This window comes from Poeciliopsis prolifica, unplaced genomic scaffold (genome assembly GCF_027474105.1).
Source record: "Poeciliopsis prolifica strain line A6 unplaced genomic scaffold, Auburn_PproV2 SCAFFOLD178, whole genome shotgun sequence".
Lineage (NCBI taxonomy): Eukaryota > Metazoa > Chordata > Actinopteri > Cyprinodontiformes > Poeciliidae > Poeciliopsis > Poeciliopsis prolifica.
Window position 1 is genome coordinate 157235 of NW_026562553.1, and position 18759 is coordinate 175993.

Consider the following 18759-nt stretch of genomic DNA (forward strand, 5'->3'; position numbering starts at 1 on the left):
AACTACAATTTCCCCAAAACGCCGCATACATAATCAACTCCAAGTATAAGTTGCTTGTCATTCCAATGACACCAACGTCTCCTCTGATTGGCTGATAGAGGATGAGCACATGTAGTTGTTTATTTTTTTTTACATTAGCAGAATACAGACAAATATGCAATGGAAATGCAGCCACAATTGATCATCTCACTCGCGCACGTGTGTGTGTAAATGTGTGTGTTCCCTGCAGGGACCTGGGGAAAGGTGGGACCGTTGAACACACGTTTGGTAAACATTCGATAGACCTGGAGCCGGGGAACCCGGTTAGAGAAGAGCTGGCGTATCTACTGATCGGCAACCGGACTGAGCCTGTGTGAGTTCAACGTTTGAATCCCCCCAGCTGTGATAAAAGATTCAGTCCTAACAGATCACTGACCCCCCGTCCTCCACAGGCTCATTCCTCACATGTTCCCTAACTACATGCGTGCCCCCAATGGAGCTGAGGCCAAACCAGTCAGTCAGCTGTACAAAGGTCAGAGTTCAATCAGTTACTTCCCTGTTCAACCTTCTCAACACCACCTGAAAGTTTTCACTTTGTGTCAAGTTAGAACCTCAAATGCTTTTAGGATGTCGTGGTTTTATCAAAGTAGCACGTAATGTTGATATTACATGTTTGATTTTACTTCAAATATGAAATAAAATCTGAAAAGTGCAGCAGGCACTTAATTTAAAGTCCCGGTCAGTTAAGAGAGTTTTGATCGGAGTTTGTTTCTGACCTCAGAGACCAAAAGTAGAGAATAGACAGCTTCACCTTCCAGGAAGACGACAACCCAAAGCTTTCAATTAAAGCAGATTGTTGTTAGAATGGTTCAGTCAAAGACCAGACCCAGATTCATTGCAAATCTTTGGCTGCACTAGAAAGTTGAAGTTCACAGAAGCAGCATAAGTTGGTTCCAAACAGTTTTGAGTTAAAAAAAAAAAAAACATCAAATTTTTAGGCAGAAGTTCTTAAAAAACCATGTATCATTTGAACCTGCTCTAATAAAACGTTGCTCTGTTTTTCACATGGAATCCTAAAATAAATACATAGAAAATTGTGTTTGAAAGTCCAGCGGGTGTGAATACCTCATTCTCCTTGTCAGCGTGTTTTAAGTGACGTGTTGGTGTTGCAGACGATGAAGCTGATTACCAGAACATCAACCTGTCCCTGAAGAGCGACAGGTCTGTGAACGGCTCCTGGGGGCAGGAGTGGTGGGACATCTACGTGGTGCCCTGCCAGCAGCCATGCAGCGTGCTCCGCATGGTCATATTCAACGACAAAGTCAGCCCACCGAGCCTGGGCTTCCTGGCTGGATACGGGTAGGAGACGCGTCGCTCAGCACGCTAACTCACGGTTGCTACGGTAACACTATATCCCGCTCCTCTTAAAAACGTGATGTCTGAAAACATCGCCACTCTCAGCGCTGCAGCACAGGAAGAACCGAGAAACCGTTTGACTGTTGCTGACGAGGCAAAGCAGCAAAGCACCACCTCACATCTGAAGTGACTCTGAACTGCTGAAGAAATGAAAATATGAACTATGACAAATACAAAAGCATCAAAGGCATGAGAAATAATCTCATGTTCTTCTTGTTGCTTCTTATTTTAATCAAATGATACCCATGATAAAAACATTTTTGGAACTCATTGACTCTGTAAACTTTTCTTTAACATTTGTTATGCAAAATTTGAATCATTTGACAGCCTTAAATTACAGGACACAGTGTGTTGCCATGTAAGCGTCAGTTGAGCAAAGGCAAAAATAAAAGAAACTGTATCTGGAGTGAAATTTTATTTAGTTTCAGGATTGGGCAGATTGAAGCTGATCTGTTTCTGTCTCTCTGATTGGATGGCCTTTTGTAACCTGTTCTCCTCCTTGTCCCCGTCCTCCCAGGATAATGGGTCTGTACGTGTCGGTGGTCCTGGTCATTGGGAAGTTTGTGCGTGGTTTCTTCAGTGAGATCTCCCACTCCATCATGTTTGAGGAGCTGCCCTGTGTGGACCGCATCCTGAAACTCTGCACCGACATCTTCCTGGTGAGTTCAGACCAGATGCGTCCGCTCCGAACCGCAAGACAGAATTGACCCACAACTTTTTCTTTCTCCCTGTCTGGGATCCATATTGGGCCCTTTACTTCTTTCATTGTATATTTTGCGGTTGGGCTCTCTTGTGAGACGCCTCATTGCGATACAGACGACCTACACATTTACTGACCAGTGGGGCCAGGATGCAGCAACCCACTACTTTCTCTTCTTAACTCCGTCTCTGCAGTCAAAGAGTGGTTCATTCAGAAACTTTCTGCTTCTGAATGACCAAAAAAAAAAAACAAGCGGATCTTATTTAGAGAGAAAGCTGCAACTGGCCTTGGAAGTTTGACAATGTGAAAAACCTCAGGGTTACCGCTGACAGACAGGGCTTTGCAATTTAACAAACAAATTGCATCTTGTCCTTCCATAGAATGCTATGACTGTATTCAATCATTGTTACTGTAAGAATATTGTTGAAGCTTTTATCAGTTCTAGAAATGATTCTTCCAATTCTTTTTTATGCCGGTGTAGCCCAGTCATCGTTGAACCGTCTCCAACTCATGCAGAATGAGCAGCTTGTCTTTTAATCAACTCTCTCAGATGGAACCAGGTTCCTCTGTTATCCTCTCTACATTGACATCCTGCCCGTTTTAGAAGACATTTTAATTTTTATTTTTAAAACCCTAAATGGCCTTTATCATCTTTGTGTTCCATGTACTAATCGCAAACACTGGTTTTACTGCGGAGGTGATTTCTCTATAGTAGCCCCTCAACTGTACAATCAACTTCCTTCAGATCTTTGATTTGCCGTCAAACTCTGTCCTTTTCAGTCAAATCTTAAAACATTTTATCCTGTCAGGCTTTTCCTACTGGAACTTCTGGTTTTATTTTGCTTGTTCTGGGTTGCTTTGCTCTGTTTCATTTCTTGTATTTACCTGTTTCTATGTCTTTTATGTTCTTTTTGACCCTGACTTTGGTCTTTTACACTGTGGTTGTAGTGCTGTATAAATATATATATTTATATATGTACTACTGGTTTATGTCATGTTTTTCCACGATGGTTCACTTCATGAGAAATGGAAGTGTCCTGGAACATCGTCGGTCCAAATAACCGATGTTTCTGTGTGTTGAAGGTTCGGGAAACCGGGGAACTGGAGCTGGAAGAGGAGCTTTACTCCAAGCTGATCTTCCTCTACCGCTCTCCAGAGACGATGATCAAATGGACTCGGGACATCCACCTCAGAGAGCAGGACTGACGCTGACTGTGAACTTGACGTGAAGCACAGTGAGGAGGCGCCCGGCGGACAGCTGATGGCGGGCGCCTCAGAGACGCTGCTGTGTAGGCAGAGTAATGTGCAATGTGAACCATCTCCTCATGCTGGACTCTTTGTGTTTCTGCTGCTGCCTGAGCATCCGGATCAACCTGAGCACACACTGTAGGAGTCGGGCTGCGGCCCCTCGGGGTCCTGGGGGGATCAGGCTGCGGCCCCTCTGAGGTCAGGAAGCAGCTGGATGTCTGTTGCATCTCTGCAGCTTTGACCCAGGCTGGGTTTGTGTGGGATGGGGGGCTAGAGGAACCGAGCAGGTGCACAACTACCTGCTGGTCCAACCAGCTGCAGGCCTCGTGTGTCCATCTTCTCCATCCCGGATCGGGTTGGAAGTCATTAGAAAACTATTTTTAAAGTCATGGTGATTGGTTGTCACAGCAAACTAAAGACAATATGCTCACACTTTATTGAAAGAAAAAAGAAGACATCCAAACATCCATCCATTTTCTTACCCCTTGTCCCTAGTGGGGTTGGGAGGTTCTGGTGCCTTTCTCCAGCTAACGTTAAAGGCGAGATGCAGGGTCACCCTGGACAGGTCAGAAAGAAAACATGTTTCTGTTTTTTCAAAGATGAAAATATGAGGTCCCAGTAAAGTTTCTGCAGCAGAACCACCTCGTCTGTTTGTTACAGATGCATGTAAAGATTCTTGGTCATATTTAACTTCTTCTATTTCAGACAGCCTGGGTTTCTGTGCTGTCACACAAACCTAACATTTCACACACACATTGCTCCTTTTCAGCTCAAACTCTAACCATGAGATCTGGACCAGCTCTCTGTTTTAAAGGAATACTTGAAATGAGGTTCTGTTGAAGCGTAAGAAGGAAACAATATCCTACCTAACACAACTGACTTTTGAGTGGCCATTATTCCTGAAAATGTTAATGAATCATTATTAAATCCAGATTAGTTTGTCTCAGAGGCTGAAGGCCAAAAGTATATTTCTGTTTAAAGGGGCAGTATCATGCATTTTATAGCATAATCAATGTTACCTTCAGTTGTTATAAACTTATATCTATATATCAAACATAATTTCAGATAAATTTGACTTTGCAATTTAATGACTTGAAATTGGACCCCTGCCTCTTTAAGAAACTCCTGCACTTTCTGAATCTCCACCTTCAGAAAGTCGACACAGCAACATTTCTGTGTATCAGAACATTATTCTTAGAAGTGTTTGCACTAAGCAGAAGTGCAGCTCCACCAGGTGGTTATTGCTGCTGCCACTAGTCTGAAGGAGCGCTGTGGAAAAGGTGGAAATCTGTGCGAGCAAGCGTTTAGGCACCTCATTACCACAGTAAAATAAAGGATTCCCCAAACATGCATAAAAACATCACAGCAACACTTCGTGTATGTTTTTGATGAGGGAATAACATTTTAACATGATGTCAAACTAAAAAGTTCAGTTTTACACCAGACTGCTCCTTTAACGTACAAAGAAACGTAGAAATTATTAAAAACTCCATCTTAATTTCTCTCAGAGACTGAAGGCCCAAAGTAGACTTTAAAGATCTCCAGTCTCAGTTTATGGGATTTATTCACCTTTGACCTGTCGTCATGCTTACATTAGAAGTTATTTACACAGCAGCTGTTGGTTACTCACATGGGGAAATGGAGGAAGGAGGCAATGCGCCAATGTCCCCTTCCTGGAAACAGAACAGACGCTGCAGCAAAACTAAAGCTTTGGGTTTTATTTCAACCCTGCTAACAGTTTTGCAGTTTAAACCATCCTCCTGTCGTTTCCACACAGTTCCACTGAGTGTTACACGTTCCATTCTCTGTACAACACAGGAACGTTGTTGGTGTGCTGCTTTGTGAAAACGGTTAGAAGTCTGCTTTCGGACTGGCGCCTCGGACTACTTCAGCCTCTGGCACCAACGGACCTGGTTCTTCACTAAATGAAGACGCTAAAAACGTTTTCTACTGCTTTTAACAGAACCTCAAATCAAAAATCCCAAACTGTCCTCTTGCCATAGAGATGGAGGAGGATTGGATTACGGTGGTGGTGGAAAGCTGGATGTTTTTTCTAATTGGCCTCTCTAGTCAGACTGACTGACTAACTCTCTGAGTCCACCACAGTTCCCAGTTCCAACCCATAGTCAACAGACTGGCTCCCAGAGTCGACCAGTCACCAGGCAGCTTTATCTGCTTCTTCGCTCAGTCTGATACCTGGGGAGTTTCAGAAGATGTTGGAAGATAGAAATCCCTCAACTCGGCCTAATCTATAAATCTATAAACCATAAAATGTTTCTGAACCCAAAGGAAGATCTGGTGAGTCTACAGACCAGACAGCTGAAGCAAAAGACCGTCAGACACCTCTCTGCAGTCTGTCACAAAGACATCATCTATTCTCGCTTTCTCAGTTTGAACCTATGAAAATTGTATATCACACAGTTTGAAAGACAAAACAGAATTTTGCACCAGGGAATTGATTCTCAAAGAGCTGAACATTTGAACAGTGGGTGATTGACTAAAGGAAGACACACGTCTCTGGTTCTGTCAGCTCTTCACCACAAGCCTGAAGATACGTCTTCCATTTAGCCGGATTGTTTCTGCTCTCGGTTAAAACCTCGGTGAAAAAGCAGCCAGAGTCCAAAGACCCATGTTGAATTTGCTCCGTTAAACTTTGAATGACTTAGAAACAAAGCAAATTGGAAACTCATTTTAAAAATGGATGATTCTCTTTACCTCTTCACTAACCATAAAAAAAATGAACACTACTGTAATGAGCTGAGACCTCCTGGAAAGGTTGGTGCTCCACCAGACCAACCAGGCGAGTCTTGAGGGATCCGGCAGGCTCATCAGGCCTTTGGTCAGGGAAATATCTAACTGGGAGCACTCAACTGTTCCCCTGGTTACGATATACCAAGACCAAGACATCAGCACATCATCCTAGCAGTGAACCATAAACGGCCCACTTCAACCTTCTGGTTGATAAATGGGAAGGAGACATTTATTTATTTTATTTTGCAGTTTAGAGATGATGATGTTTCCCCTCACTGGTTTTACCTTTATTTTTCTCCCAGTTAAGTCAGATAAACACCAACAGGTGAGGGAATGATGCTGACCTCCTAATGGGAGGTCAGCATCATTCCTGCCTTCCTCTGCTTGAAAAATGTAGCAACACGAGATACTTCAGATAAACTGTAGAGCTGAAACCCTGCAGTGAACATTCATTGAGCCGTTGGAAGGATTGGATGACGGACTGCACTTTGAATTTTCTTTCATTTCCAGTGAAAAACAGTATCCATTGTGACTGTATATAATACATGATTTCATGTATCAGTGTTCTGTTATGATATGTTGCATAATTTGATGATTCAATAAAGAGCAGTGCCATGTATTTGCTGGATCCTGTGAGGTCTGTTAAAAATGATCACGCTTTTATAAGCTTGAAAAAAAAATGAAAACACAAACAGGTGGGATTTCTGTCGTCAGGGAAAATGTCTGAGTTCTTTCTGATGTCCTGAACCTGAATGCAACATAGAAGCACAGCGCAAGCACACACAGTCCCACCAAGTTATTGTGGTTTAAGAGGAAATAAAAAGAAACTAACTTACAAGTAACTTTTAAGTGAGAAAGAGCTTATTTTAAGCCAGTCATTCCAAGTGAAATAATTTTCCAATGGAAAGTCACTTTTTTTTTTTTTGCAATATTAAGAGATTATATATTTATAACTGGCTGCATAACCATTAAATGTTTTCTAGATGCACATTAGAAAAGTGTGAAGTGTGTTTACATCCTGGCTCTTTGTGTTTGTTCTTGTCTTGTGTTCAAGGTGAGTCAATTTATCTGAAGGGCGTGTGTTCCCTAACATTTATATTATCTGAATTAAACATTGTGGTTTGGAACTGAAAATCATTGAAACAGAAAGAGGTCACCTACAAACGCTGCCGTTTCGAGTGACATTTTGACCCCTGCAGGTTCCTGGTCCTTAGCTCCTCCCACTCCAGGCTCATTATAGAAACAGAAGGTGTTTAGGTTCACAATGAATAAGTTTGTCACAATAAGCAATTGATCAAATAATGAAATAATCGTATGATAAAAATGAGCTCAATAATTTTCATCCTTTTGTTTCATTTGTGTTTTTTGAAGGTAAAATTTTCATTTCAAAGAAAATTATTTTATTTGTGGTTCTGGCTGTGTGTGGTTTTTATTTCCATTTTATCAACTGTTTTATGTTGCATATTTCAAATATCTTCCATTTCTTGGGTGAAGTTTTCTTTACAAAAAATTTTTACCTTATTGGTCTTTGAGAGGGTGAATTTGCATAATTGTGGTATATTTAACACATTACTTGTTTATCACAATAATTTATCAACCAACAAAATTTGTTACAGTAACAGGCTTAGGAATCCATAAATTATTTTTTTAATCAATTTAGAATCCGTATTAAATTTAAAATAAATATGCTTTAATGCAAATATTATGTTTAGAATCAATACTACTGGTGATTAAAAGAGGAAATTGGTTTAGAATGTAAGTAAAGAGATTTTAATAAAATCTACAAAAAGCAACAGAAAAATGAACAGCTGATACAGGTTAGTGTCCAACATGGCCCCCTATTGGTGGACCATGGAAGTGTTGAGGCCACATGCGTCTCATTCCAGCTCCACCAGCAGGTCTCCTTCCCCCACCGTCTCTCCGGCGTTACAGTGGACACTCTTCACCTGTGGGCAGAGAGGAGCGGCTGATTAAAGGCTCTCCTGCTTTAATTCGGTTTCCTGAAACAAACGAACAAGCTTAGCTATGGTTACCTTTGCTTGCCTGGCAGCTGTTAAACTGTTCTGCATCTTCATGGCTTCAATCACACAGATTTCCTGACCCTCTGCAACCTACAAAGGGAGCATCCATCAATGCCTGACCGCAGCCTCATCTGTAAAGTCTCTACATTACATGAATACTTCTAAAAATAATGATACTAAACATGTTTTCACATTAATGTAACTTGTCAGTAAACAGATTAAAAACAGTTTAGATTTGATTGATAAAATAAAATCTGTCTTGAAGTGTCTACTTATTTCGTCCTCTGGAGTTTAGAGGGCTGTATAAATACTTGTGGCGTGCCAGACTCGGCCCCAGGCCTTTAGTTTGACGCATTAGAGCCGTTACCGTGTCTCCAGGCCTGACGGACACGGCCACCACTGTTCCTGGCATGGGAGAGCGCAGGATGCTGCTGGTGTCCTCTGACACCTTCTCTGGCATGTAGGAGTCCAGCTCTGCTGCCCGCTGGGACAGAAGCCTGAGCTTAAACTAAAAAAACAAAACACACACACACCTGAACACATCCACGTGATTACCAAGTCACACACAAGGCTCCAACTTTTTACATGTGCTTTACTTAGAAACCATTACAAATATTTTCATTAGTTATGTGATTAATCTAAAATGTGTGACTAATCTGATTAAGCTTTTTAACTGATAGACAGCACTAATTTCCATCCATCCATCCTGTAGTGAAGCCACATCATTTCCTAGTTTCTCCAGCTCATTCTGGGGAATTCCTCCAGAATCTCCTCCTGTCAGCCATCTTGTGTGTTTTCAGAAATGACATGACAAAGCTTCCTGCTAGCATGTAGTCTTACCAGTGTGCCCATGTACTGCAGAACTATGGTTCCAGAAGCGTCTCTGGACAGACACTACAACACACACACACATGGCAAATGACAGCTGAGAAATGGCGTCACATACAGCCAGCTTCAGTGCGGAGAAAACAACCTGGAGGCGTTACCTGGAGCATCCTGTCTGCACCGTTAACTGAGACTGGCAGCAAGGGGGAGGCCAGGTTCCACTGCCCACACACCTCCACCTTTCCTCCGGCAACCTCCACCTGTGAGGTAGGAGGCCACATGTACCAGAACCAATCACTTGTTTTTATGTGAATTAACATGCAAACAGAGCAGAGTTACACTTTAGGAAAGATGCACCAATCCGATTCCAATATCTGTATCAGTCCCGATATTGAAAAAAACCCTCTAGATCAGGTATTGTGACATTGTGCACCGATCCATAAAAGAATCGTCTCTTCAGTCTAATTCTATGCTTTGAGTGACATCATGTTTTATGATTTATTAAACATGATATTTAGAACTCCTCATTGCACTTTCTGAATCATTTGTAAGGTTTGCTGTCTTTCTTAATTTTTACATGGCGGAGGTATCCAACCTATCATTTTCAGCAGTTCAAGTTTCTTTAATATTTACTTTACATTGACCGCTACACTCCTAATTGCCCAGACAGAGCTATATTGAGTAATAGCTTGAGAAGGTATTGGTGCATTTAAGGTGCTGCACTGAGGCAGAGTTATCAAATAAATTTGTAACTTATTATTAGATTTACAAAATGTTTTTTTTTAACTAAACCTCAATCGTCTGTGGATCGGTGCATCCCTAGATTTAAGGTGTAAAGAGTTTTTGAAATCCTGGGTACTGTGCGTTTGCAGGTTGATGTTTCTTCTTCTGTGGCCACCAAACTTCAGAAAACTAGTCAAAACATCCACTAGTTAGACTAAAATAACTAGCATCACACATGTATGCACCTGCTGCCTTCTCTATATAGTACTTACAGTGAAAACATCGCCTGACTTGGTGACGTCCACCTGGTGGCGCTCTCCCCCCAGCTCCACACTCAGCTCCCAGCAGCTGCACTCCACGGGAGCAGAGGACACCCTGCAACATGTCACGGCCGAGTTATGAATACGTCTCATGTAAGTGTCTACATCCATCGCTGATGTGATTTTCGATAACTTAGTGCATAAACAGGCTTATTTGCGTGAGATTTTTTTTTCTTACTTAATTTAAACACTACAATTGGGGAATTGTGTTTTCTTATTTACATTAGCAGAATATAAAAGATTTGCGCACATTTGTAATGGAAACTGCTGCTGTTAAATGTTGAGGGGCAGAAAACACTAAACCACTTCTGCCCAAAAAACTGTTTGTTAATCCAGTCCCACATTTCCAGCTCACAGGTTCCTTCTGGTTCTGATTCAGGGTTAAACCCAAAAACCAGCCAGCAGCTAGCATGTAGCATGTGTAGCATGTAGCAGGTTACCTGAGCGGACCCAGGATGTTGCGTGAACGGAGCTGAGTGGTGATGTACAGAGCTGCCGCTGAGGCCAGCAGCTCCCTGCGGCTCTCTGCGTCCAGCTGGTGACCTTTGAACCCGTCAGGGTAGACCTCAGGCAAAAAGTTTGTGCTGATGTCACCAGAGATGAACCGAGGGTGGGTGATGATCTCCCTCAGCAGAGGGATGTTGTGGGTTACACCTGAGTACACCAGACCAGAGGCGTTTAACGGAGCAGACCGACCCAGATCCTGATGCTGCCGCCGCCGACTCTACCTCTGATCACGTAGTGGTCCAGAGCGTCCTCCATCCTGGACAGAGCCTCGGCTCGGGTCGACCCGTAGGTGACCAGCTGCAGACACAGAATGGATCAGTTACAGCTCAGCTCTGGAAGATCTCTCAGAGGCAACGTGTGAATTTTTCCAAGATTCGTCACCTTGGAGATCATAGGATCATAGTAGATACTGATGTCACTTCCTTCCTCAATGCCGCTGTCCACCCGGACCTGGTAGAGAACAGAGCCGGTTACTCAATGTTCACACTGAGGAAACAGGAAGTCAGAGACAGAGGGTTGTCCAGGTAACCAGGAATCACCATGACAACAACAGAAACTTACGTTGCTGAGGTCGAGAGGCTCCTGGTACTCAGACAGCCGGCCAATAGAAGGAAGACCGAAGGACTTATAAGGGTCCTACAGAAAAACAGGCAGTAAGATGAACAGCACTAGTCCAGTGACTTTAACCAGCAAACTGCAAACTAACAGACTGGCTTCATTTGAGCCAATCAGCAGCCAGTTCTGTGATGACCTCAGAGGTCCAGGGTGTCACTGACCTCTGCGTAAACACGACTCTCTATGGCCCAGCCGTTGATGGGGATGTCTTTCTGCTGGTGCTGCAGCCGGTAACCCTTGGCGACCCTGATCATCTGCTCCACCAGGTCCAGACCCGTAATGCACTCAGTAATGGGATGCTCCACCTGAGGTTAACGGTCAAACAGAGGAAATATCAAGACAACAGAATATTAGTTGGTAAACATTCACTTTACTATTGTCCCAGATAACTGAACCGCAGGTTAAATCACAAACAAAGTTTTTCCTCTCAACATTCATTGATCCTCCTTGTTTTTATGTCTGTGGAGCTCCAACTAGAAGCTTTACAAGAGCAGACAGAGTGGGGAGCTCCTCCTACTGAACCACAGTGGACTTACCTGAAGCCGCGTGTTCATTTCCAGGAAATAGAAGTTTTTCTGGGAGTCCACCAGGAACTCCACGGTTCCAGCAGAGGAATACTTCACAGCCTTGGCCAGCTGCACTGCCTGCTCCCCCATGGCCCGCCGCGTGTCTGAGTCCAGGAAGGTACTGGAGCGGGGAGAAGGACCCGCAGCTTAGGACCAGTTCAAATATTCAGATTTTCTACACATTTAGGATTTAATGTTAGAATGTCTTCTGAGGAGATCCAGAAGCACATTGTAGGTCTGCTGTTCTAAACCTCAGTCTGGCTATTTTTTTTTTTTTTATGTTTTGTTAAAATTCAGCTCTGGCAAAAATGAAGATACCACTGTACTGAACCCCACTGAAAATCTCCTGGTTATTCCACCAAATATTGATTTCTGAACTCTTCCCGAGTTCAAACATTAGTATTGTTGTAACTAAACAACTATTAACTTGTTTTTTTTGCATTATTTGAGGTCTGAAAGCACTGTATCCTTTTCATTTCTCATTTTCTGCAAATAAATAGAAAATTTTTGCTTGGAATTCCTGAGACATGTCAGTAGTTCATAGAATAAAAGAACAATGTTCATTTTACTCAAACATGTACATATAAGAAGTAAAATCAGAGAAACTAATCGTTTTAAGTGGTCTCTTAATTTTTTTCCCAGAGCTGTGTAGACCTAATGTAAGGATAATAGTTACATGCTATGAAAATAACGATATTTCTGCCTCCTATTCAGCTGTGAGTGTTGCCATGTTCAGGTTTCACAGCAAAAGCCAAAAGACACAAAACACACTGCACATGTCAGGCCTTCTGGCTGGAAATGATAGACTGCAAAAGCGTTGCAGGGCTACAAAGTAGAAGATCCACACAGAAAAATCCAGTGTTTCCTAAATCTTGTTTAACTCCAGAACCTGGTGTGAAACAGAACCAGTAGTCCTGGACCCGATGACAGGGGCCCACTGACCTGGGAGCCTCCTCCACCACCTTCTGGTTCCTCCTTTGGATGGAGCACTCCCTCTCATTCAGCCACAGGGCATTACCATGCTTATCAGCCAGCACCTACAACACACACACACACACACACGCACGCACACACACACACACACACACACACACGTTTTACTTATTGAACCCATCACGACCTAGCTCGTCACAGGTCAACCTGTAGACATCTGAGACGAGGGATGACCCGATCCCCTTTCTTCACTTCCGATACCAAAATAAATATATGAGGTTTGGCATTATACATACATTATATTTAACATTATAAAAAGCAACTATATATAAAAAAGAATTAGACCGAACAGATCTGATCTTATGCACAGGTCACATTGTCACGATATCTGATCTAGAATTGTTTTCAATTTGGGGACAACACAGATATTAATATCAGATCAGTTCATCTCTATCTAAGACACAAGGCTCTAGACAACGAACAGAACATTTACAACAATTACTTATATCTAAATACAACTAGCTGTAGATTGATTATTCATACATAGAATCCAAGAGGATTTAAAGTGTTTATTTCTGCAGCAGAAATAAACACTTTAATATTATTTAAGTGTCCACACACCTTGACGTCCAGCTGTTAGACGTCTTCATAGTTTAGGTGCAAAACCAAAACGTCCACAACTGTGCATACCATGAATGTACAAGATTATATAGCAGGTGGGCATAACTGACATGAACGGAAGAAAATTTAAAAAAATGAAACCTGTCCAGGTGACAGCTCTTATTTTCACCTGATCACTTCTGAACTATGGGAGAGTAATGGCTGCCTACCTGGATCTCTATGTGTCTAGGGTTGTCTATGTACTTCTCAATCAGCAGCCTGTCATCCCCAAAGCTGGACGCTGCCTCCTGGGATGAGAAACGGAAACCTTCCCTGTGAGGCACAACATGCAGCACATCCATAAGCAATTCTAACATCTGCTCATAGCTGAAGTTGGCTTGTACTAAAGCTCAGTGGGTGATGCATTCATAGGACCGTACCGCGTCTCCTCATCGTTCCAGGCTATCCTCATTCCCTTTCCTCCTCCTCCAGCTGACGCCTTGATCATCACAGGGTAGCCTGGGAACAAAACACGGCAGAACCTGGAACAACGTCAACCATTCCACTCTCTTTACTCACAGCTACAGCTATGAACTAGTAAATCCCAATTCCAGGCTCTTGAGTGGTGTCTGTGCCACTTCCTGACAGAAAGAGCGCACAGTCTCTCTCTGAGAACCAGAACACTTAGAAACCAACTAAACACATGCTGAGGAACTGATCTATATCAGTCAGAACTGAGATGCAACTCTTATTATTACTAAGAACTAAATGACTCCTGTGTGAACAGATGTTGTCTTTCATGTCACATTTTAACAAAGGTAGTTTTTCACAGCACTGTCCACAACCCTGAGCTTAATGCCTGCAGGTTTTTCTATGAATGTCTGCAGACACTAAAATATCCAAGATGATTTTTGATCAGCCTCGAGTTTGGGCTCCAACATTCCTAGATGGGCTTTGAAACTTTGGATTGTTCTACAAACTTGATACGCATCTCCTATTCCACAAACTCCAGACATGAGCAGAGGACAGTTTGAAGGATGGGGGTCCACAGTGTGGCAAGATGGATGTTTGTAGCCTTTGAAAGGATTTTGTTTGGAACCAGATCATAAATCAAGAATGCTTAACAATTTGTCCAACAAAATAAACAACAATTGATAATCCAAGGAATTTGGAAATTGTCTTTTTCTTTTAATAAGGTTATTGTTCAAAGTCCTTTTTATGTTTTGGATCTTTAATTATATGCAAATTTTATGAAAGTCTTGCAAATAAAACTTGGGGGGGGGGAAAAAAAGAATCACAAGCTCGGTTTTGCATGTTTTATTGAATGAATTTTGCCAATAGATGAAATTTGCCGGTTTTGGCCCCCTGAGGCAAAAATTTGCATAGCACTGATTTAAGGAGAGAACCAGATCAGATCATGATGAGTCTGTCAGCGAGAACGGGGAAGACTCACCTATTTCCTGAGCGATCTTCACAGCTTCCTCTGCAGTCTGTGGAGTAGAGAGAGGTGGGCATTGGTTAGCAATGAGAAACCAAGGTCAAGGTTCACCTGCAGCTGCAGGTAGAGTTCTGATCCGGTCCAGCTTGACCTGAGAGTTCTGACCCATTAACCCAGATTTGCTAAAAAGAAAAGTCTAACATCTGCCAACAGCAGCAGGCAGAGCAGAAAGATGCATCATCTGGAAAAATACGTTGATTTGTTATAGTATCAATATGAAATGATGATATAAACATTAGATATATTGTTGAGTTTTTAAGCAACCTGTTTAACAATGAAGTTGTTGAGAAATACAGATCAAATGCCTGAAAGTGATAATAATTAATTATGTGATTGCAATGAATTTTGGATGATGAATGCCTTCTTGCTGGATTCTTCTCTTTGTCTTTCGTTCAAACCTTTTTCACTATCGGATACAGACTGAAGTCCATACACAAAAAAACTTCACCAGTTCAAATAATAAACAAAGTTTGACAGATGTTTAATAACCATGAAACTTTCTGTGTGATTAGATTGGAATGATTTTATGAGTTTTGATTGTTTTTCTTTTTGCAAAGTGCCTACAGACAATCTGTTCTATGAATTGGTAACATACTAATTGCTAAGTATTTGGCTATAGAGTGCATCCCACTGTACTCCTATGAAATGCCTCTTTATTTTAATAACACAGATTATTAAGAGTCAGAGGAGGACAGAACAAACCTAAAACCACCTGAGGGCAAGTTATTTCTTGATTTTATTAGTCAAATCTTTACCTGTTAAAAGACCCAATATGAGCTAAAATAATACATAGAAGATGGGTATTATTTTAATACTTCGTGTCACAGTGGGTGACCACCGTGTGAAGTTGGCTTCTTTTTCATCATCAGTGACATCGTACCTTGACAACTCCATCAAATCCTGGGATAGTGTTGACCTTGGCAGCCTTAGCAATCAGCTTGCTCTCAATTTTATCCCCCATCGCTTGTATCGCATGAGTGTCTGGACCAATGAATGTTACACCTTCTGCAGCCTAGCAAAAACAGAAAAAAAAATACAGAAAACTACTGAGAGCACAAAGTGAGAAAAGTAGCATCTCCTAAATCCTCCAATGTAATCTGAAACATCATCCCTTCCTGTGTCATCAGCAATCAGTGATGTGTCTGCAGAGTAATGAGCAGAGGACTGAAGACGTGTCCTTGAGGAACCCCTAATGGCTGGGTTCCACCGAGTGGCTGAACGACAACATATAACATCATTCGATTACCTAACTGTTCTGTGTTTCAGCAGGGAAGCCAGCTAGGTCTTGTGTGTTATATGTGTTAGAAAATGGGCTGTGTAGCCAGAGTGTGTGTGATGTGGCTTCTAACTGGACCCGATCCCAAAACTGAATCTCTGTGACTGGAACTCACCAGGCGCTTTGCAAATTCCTTGTTCTCAGAAAGAAATCCATACCCAGGATGAACCTAAAAACAGAAAAAAGAAAACACTGTTTAACACTCAGATTCAGGCTGATCATTGAGCCTGAGACTCTAGCTGTGACTCATGGGGAACACCCATGAGCTCAGGAAAGGCTGAAGACATGAAAATCTCACTGCTTGTGCTCCAGTTTGCCTGATGGCTGCCATGATAGCCTCCATGTTCAGGTAGCTCTTCCCAGTGGGAGCAGGGCCAACGCACACAGCTTCGTCAGCCATCTTTACATGAACCTGGAGACACACACAAACGCATCACAAAAACCACGTCATAATCTGTCTGGACAGATGTTTGGCTTGCAGCATCTGAACAAAAACCGAGAGCCACTAATGCTGCTGCTGAGAGAGAGAAGACTCACAGCACTGGAGTCTACATCACTGTGAACAGCTACAGTCTGGATGCCCATCTTCTTACACGTCTTCATCACCTGGAGAAAAACAACACGTCTAAACCAGCAAATAGGAAATCTACACACACCAGGGGTATTTAGTAGCTTTGACAATTTATCTTCCAAATATTATTTACCCAGCGTACATTTGAAAATTTCTCTTATAATCCACATTAGAAAGATATAATAATAAAAATTAAAGTTGTATAAAGTAAAGTTGAGTATAATAATTTTTTTATTTCTACACTTTCTGCAATTTACCTGGATGTTGAAAAGAATATTATGGGATGCCTGTGTCAGTAAAATGTAGGCAAGGATAACAGAGAAAGCAGACTAAACATTAAAGCCGATTGTCTCTCTCACCCTGCAGGCTATTTCTCCTCTGTTGGCGATGAGGATCTTCTCAAAGGTCTGGAGAAGAAAAGCAACAAGTCAGTAAATGAACACAGCTAATCTGGGGTCACTTGAACGCAACATTTGCAGCTCTAACCCTTTGCTCCATCTCAACTTCCTGTCTCCCTGTGAAAACAGTGTTCACAGCTCTATTACTAGCAGCTCTACATAAAAGTAACCTATGCATGAACGAATATCAACAGAACTATTACTGCATGTTGCAATGAACACAACAAAAAGCAAATTCCACTGGGCTTCTGGGTGACTGTCATGGTGGAGAACATGGTGTGGTGTGTAAACTTTGGGCTAAGAAAGCTCTGCTCCACTACTGAACATCATAATCCGTTTTCGTGTTGAGAATAAAAAACAAAAACACTGAAGAGTTTCTCTCATGTCCTGTCAGAGTGGAAAAGAGCAGAGGAAGAATCCCAGCTCACCTTTTCATTGGGGCTGGTGGCGGTGGAGTACTGAGGCCTGTGGGTTCCTGCACAGCACCGGGCCTGGCATGGAGGAGACTGCAACACGCACACACCACAAGGGTTCTGGTTAGAGTGGGTTCCCAGATGATGAAACCCTTCTGCCTCACAGAACAGCCTTCCCCGAAGATTCCCCTTCTCGGCTCTTTCAGACTAGTATGCAGCAATTAGCAAACACCTAGTGGGTCTGCACATCTGTTGAGCTCATTATACAAGCTACTTCTCAGTGCATAGCTGGTAAAAATGTGTTTGAAGGACTAATAGAGAAGGAATGCACTGACGGCTACCTGAAAGTGGAGTTTCAGAAAAAGAGATAGAGTTAAAAGATTCAGAGGCACAAGGCCTTTAAGGCACCCAACATGTCTCTCAGTTACGGAGATTTCATCCCCATAACTGGAGTTTGTTTTATTTCACATTTTCTTAGTACTGAACCTGGAAATGGCAGCATGTCATTACACACCAAGACAAAACTTGGTGCATTTCAGAAAATCATTTCTTTCCCCCCCAGATCTGTGTATGTTTCCTACTGCTCTCCCCTGTTTCAGCCAGCTGTGGACCAGATGAGGTTCATCCTCTACTGAAACTCGCTGTCCTGCATATTAAGAAAAGTCGATTATCTCGACAGAAAGAAGGATGCAGATCAACTGAATCAAATGAAGATGTCTGCAAGTTGCAGTCCAGGTTTTCTGTTTTTTTTTTTTTTTGTTTTGTTTTGTTTTTTGCCTAATTTACAAAAACTTTTTTTTTTAAATCTAAGCTTTATTCTTGAACAGATAGGGTTGCTCTGTAAAACCAGCTCCCCACACTGAAAACTCCATGTCAATAGCTGGTGCCAGTGGTCGTAATGTTTTGCTCAGCAGTGTAACAGAACAACAGCCGCTGCCCAACATCAACTACTGGAGTTTAAAGCTTTACGTCTTTGTGTCGCAGCAGGCCGCTGCGGTTCCTCAGGTGCTAACTTCTGGTCGGACTGAGCCTCCAGCCTGACCCCGTCACAGTCACTTAGTGGAAAACTCACCTTCACGACAAACAGCAGCCTGTGCAGGAACACTGCCTGTCTGTACACCGCCATGTTGCCCAGGTTGCTCTTCTTCTCTGAGTTTTCTCAGCGCTTACATTACTGCCCCCTCCTGGACGGAGCTTCGAAGTGTTCGAACCCGGATGTACCCGCTCAGCCTTGGGGAGGAAAGTCAGGAGCAGGTGACAGCCAGGTGCAATTCAATTTGACGTTCGCTAGCTATTTTTATGTATTTGCTTTTATTTCGGTGAATGATCCTGCACAGTCTGTAAACTAAATAAATATAACATGGGAAAAGTTTAAGTGAGTAATCATGGTATCATTTTT

The 18759-nt window shown here is 42.4% G+C and overlaps 2 protein-coding genes across 4 annotated transcripts in view; one reads left to right on the top strand and one right to left on the bottom strand.

Annotated features, from left to right (window-relative positions):
- Nucleotides 1-6713, top strand: part of piezo1 (piezo-type mechanosensitive ion channel component 1) — a 60066-nt gene extending 53353 nt beyond the window's left edge. For 2 of the 3 annotated variants that reach the window (XM_055026117.1, XM_055026118.1), the window contains exons 50-54: nucleotides 230-352; nucleotides 432-511; nucleotides 1152-1338; nucleotides 1913-2054; nucleotides 3179-6713. In XM_055026117.1, coding sequence (XP_054882092.1) covers nucleotides 230-352; nucleotides 432-511; nucleotides 1152-1338; nucleotides 1913-2054; nucleotides 3179-3301 — 655 coding nt within the window. In that variant the 3' untranslated portion in view covers nucleotides 3302-6713. The remainder of the gene's footprint in view (nucleotides 1-229; nucleotides 353-431; nucleotides 512-1151; nucleotides 1339-1912; nucleotides 2055-3178) is intronic. The other variant, XR_008605425.1, reaches the window with a different exon arrangement.
- Nucleotides 6714-7841: 1128 nt separating this feature from the next.
- pcca (propionyl-CoA carboxylase subunit alpha) lies at nucleotides 7842-18547 on the bottom strand. The gene is made up of 23 exons (XM_055026133.1): nucleotides 18433-18547; nucleotides 17376-17453; nucleotides 16909-16956; nucleotides 16516-16584; nucleotides 16277-16390; nucleotides 16094-16147; nucleotides 15583-15714; nucleotides 14658-14694; nucleotides 13645-13723; nucleotides 13435-13537; nucleotides 12614-12708; nucleotides 11642-11792; nucleotides 11267-11410; nucleotides 11052-11126; nucleotides 10872-10940; nucleotides 10712-10787; nucleotides 10424-10637; nucleotides 9936-10038; nucleotides 9102-9200; nucleotides 8956-9009; nucleotides 8483-8623; nucleotides 8128-8205; nucleotides 7842-8040 (listed from the first exon to the last, which is right to left on the bottom strand). The coding sequence occupies exons 1-23, from the start codon at nucleotides 18484-18486 to the stop codon at nucleotides 7972-7974; spliced, it is 2136 nt and encodes a 711-aa protein (XP_054882108.1). The 5' UTR covers nucleotides 18487-18547; the 3' UTR covers nucleotides 7842-7971.
- Between the last annotated feature and the right edge of the window lie 212 nt (nucleotides 18548-18759).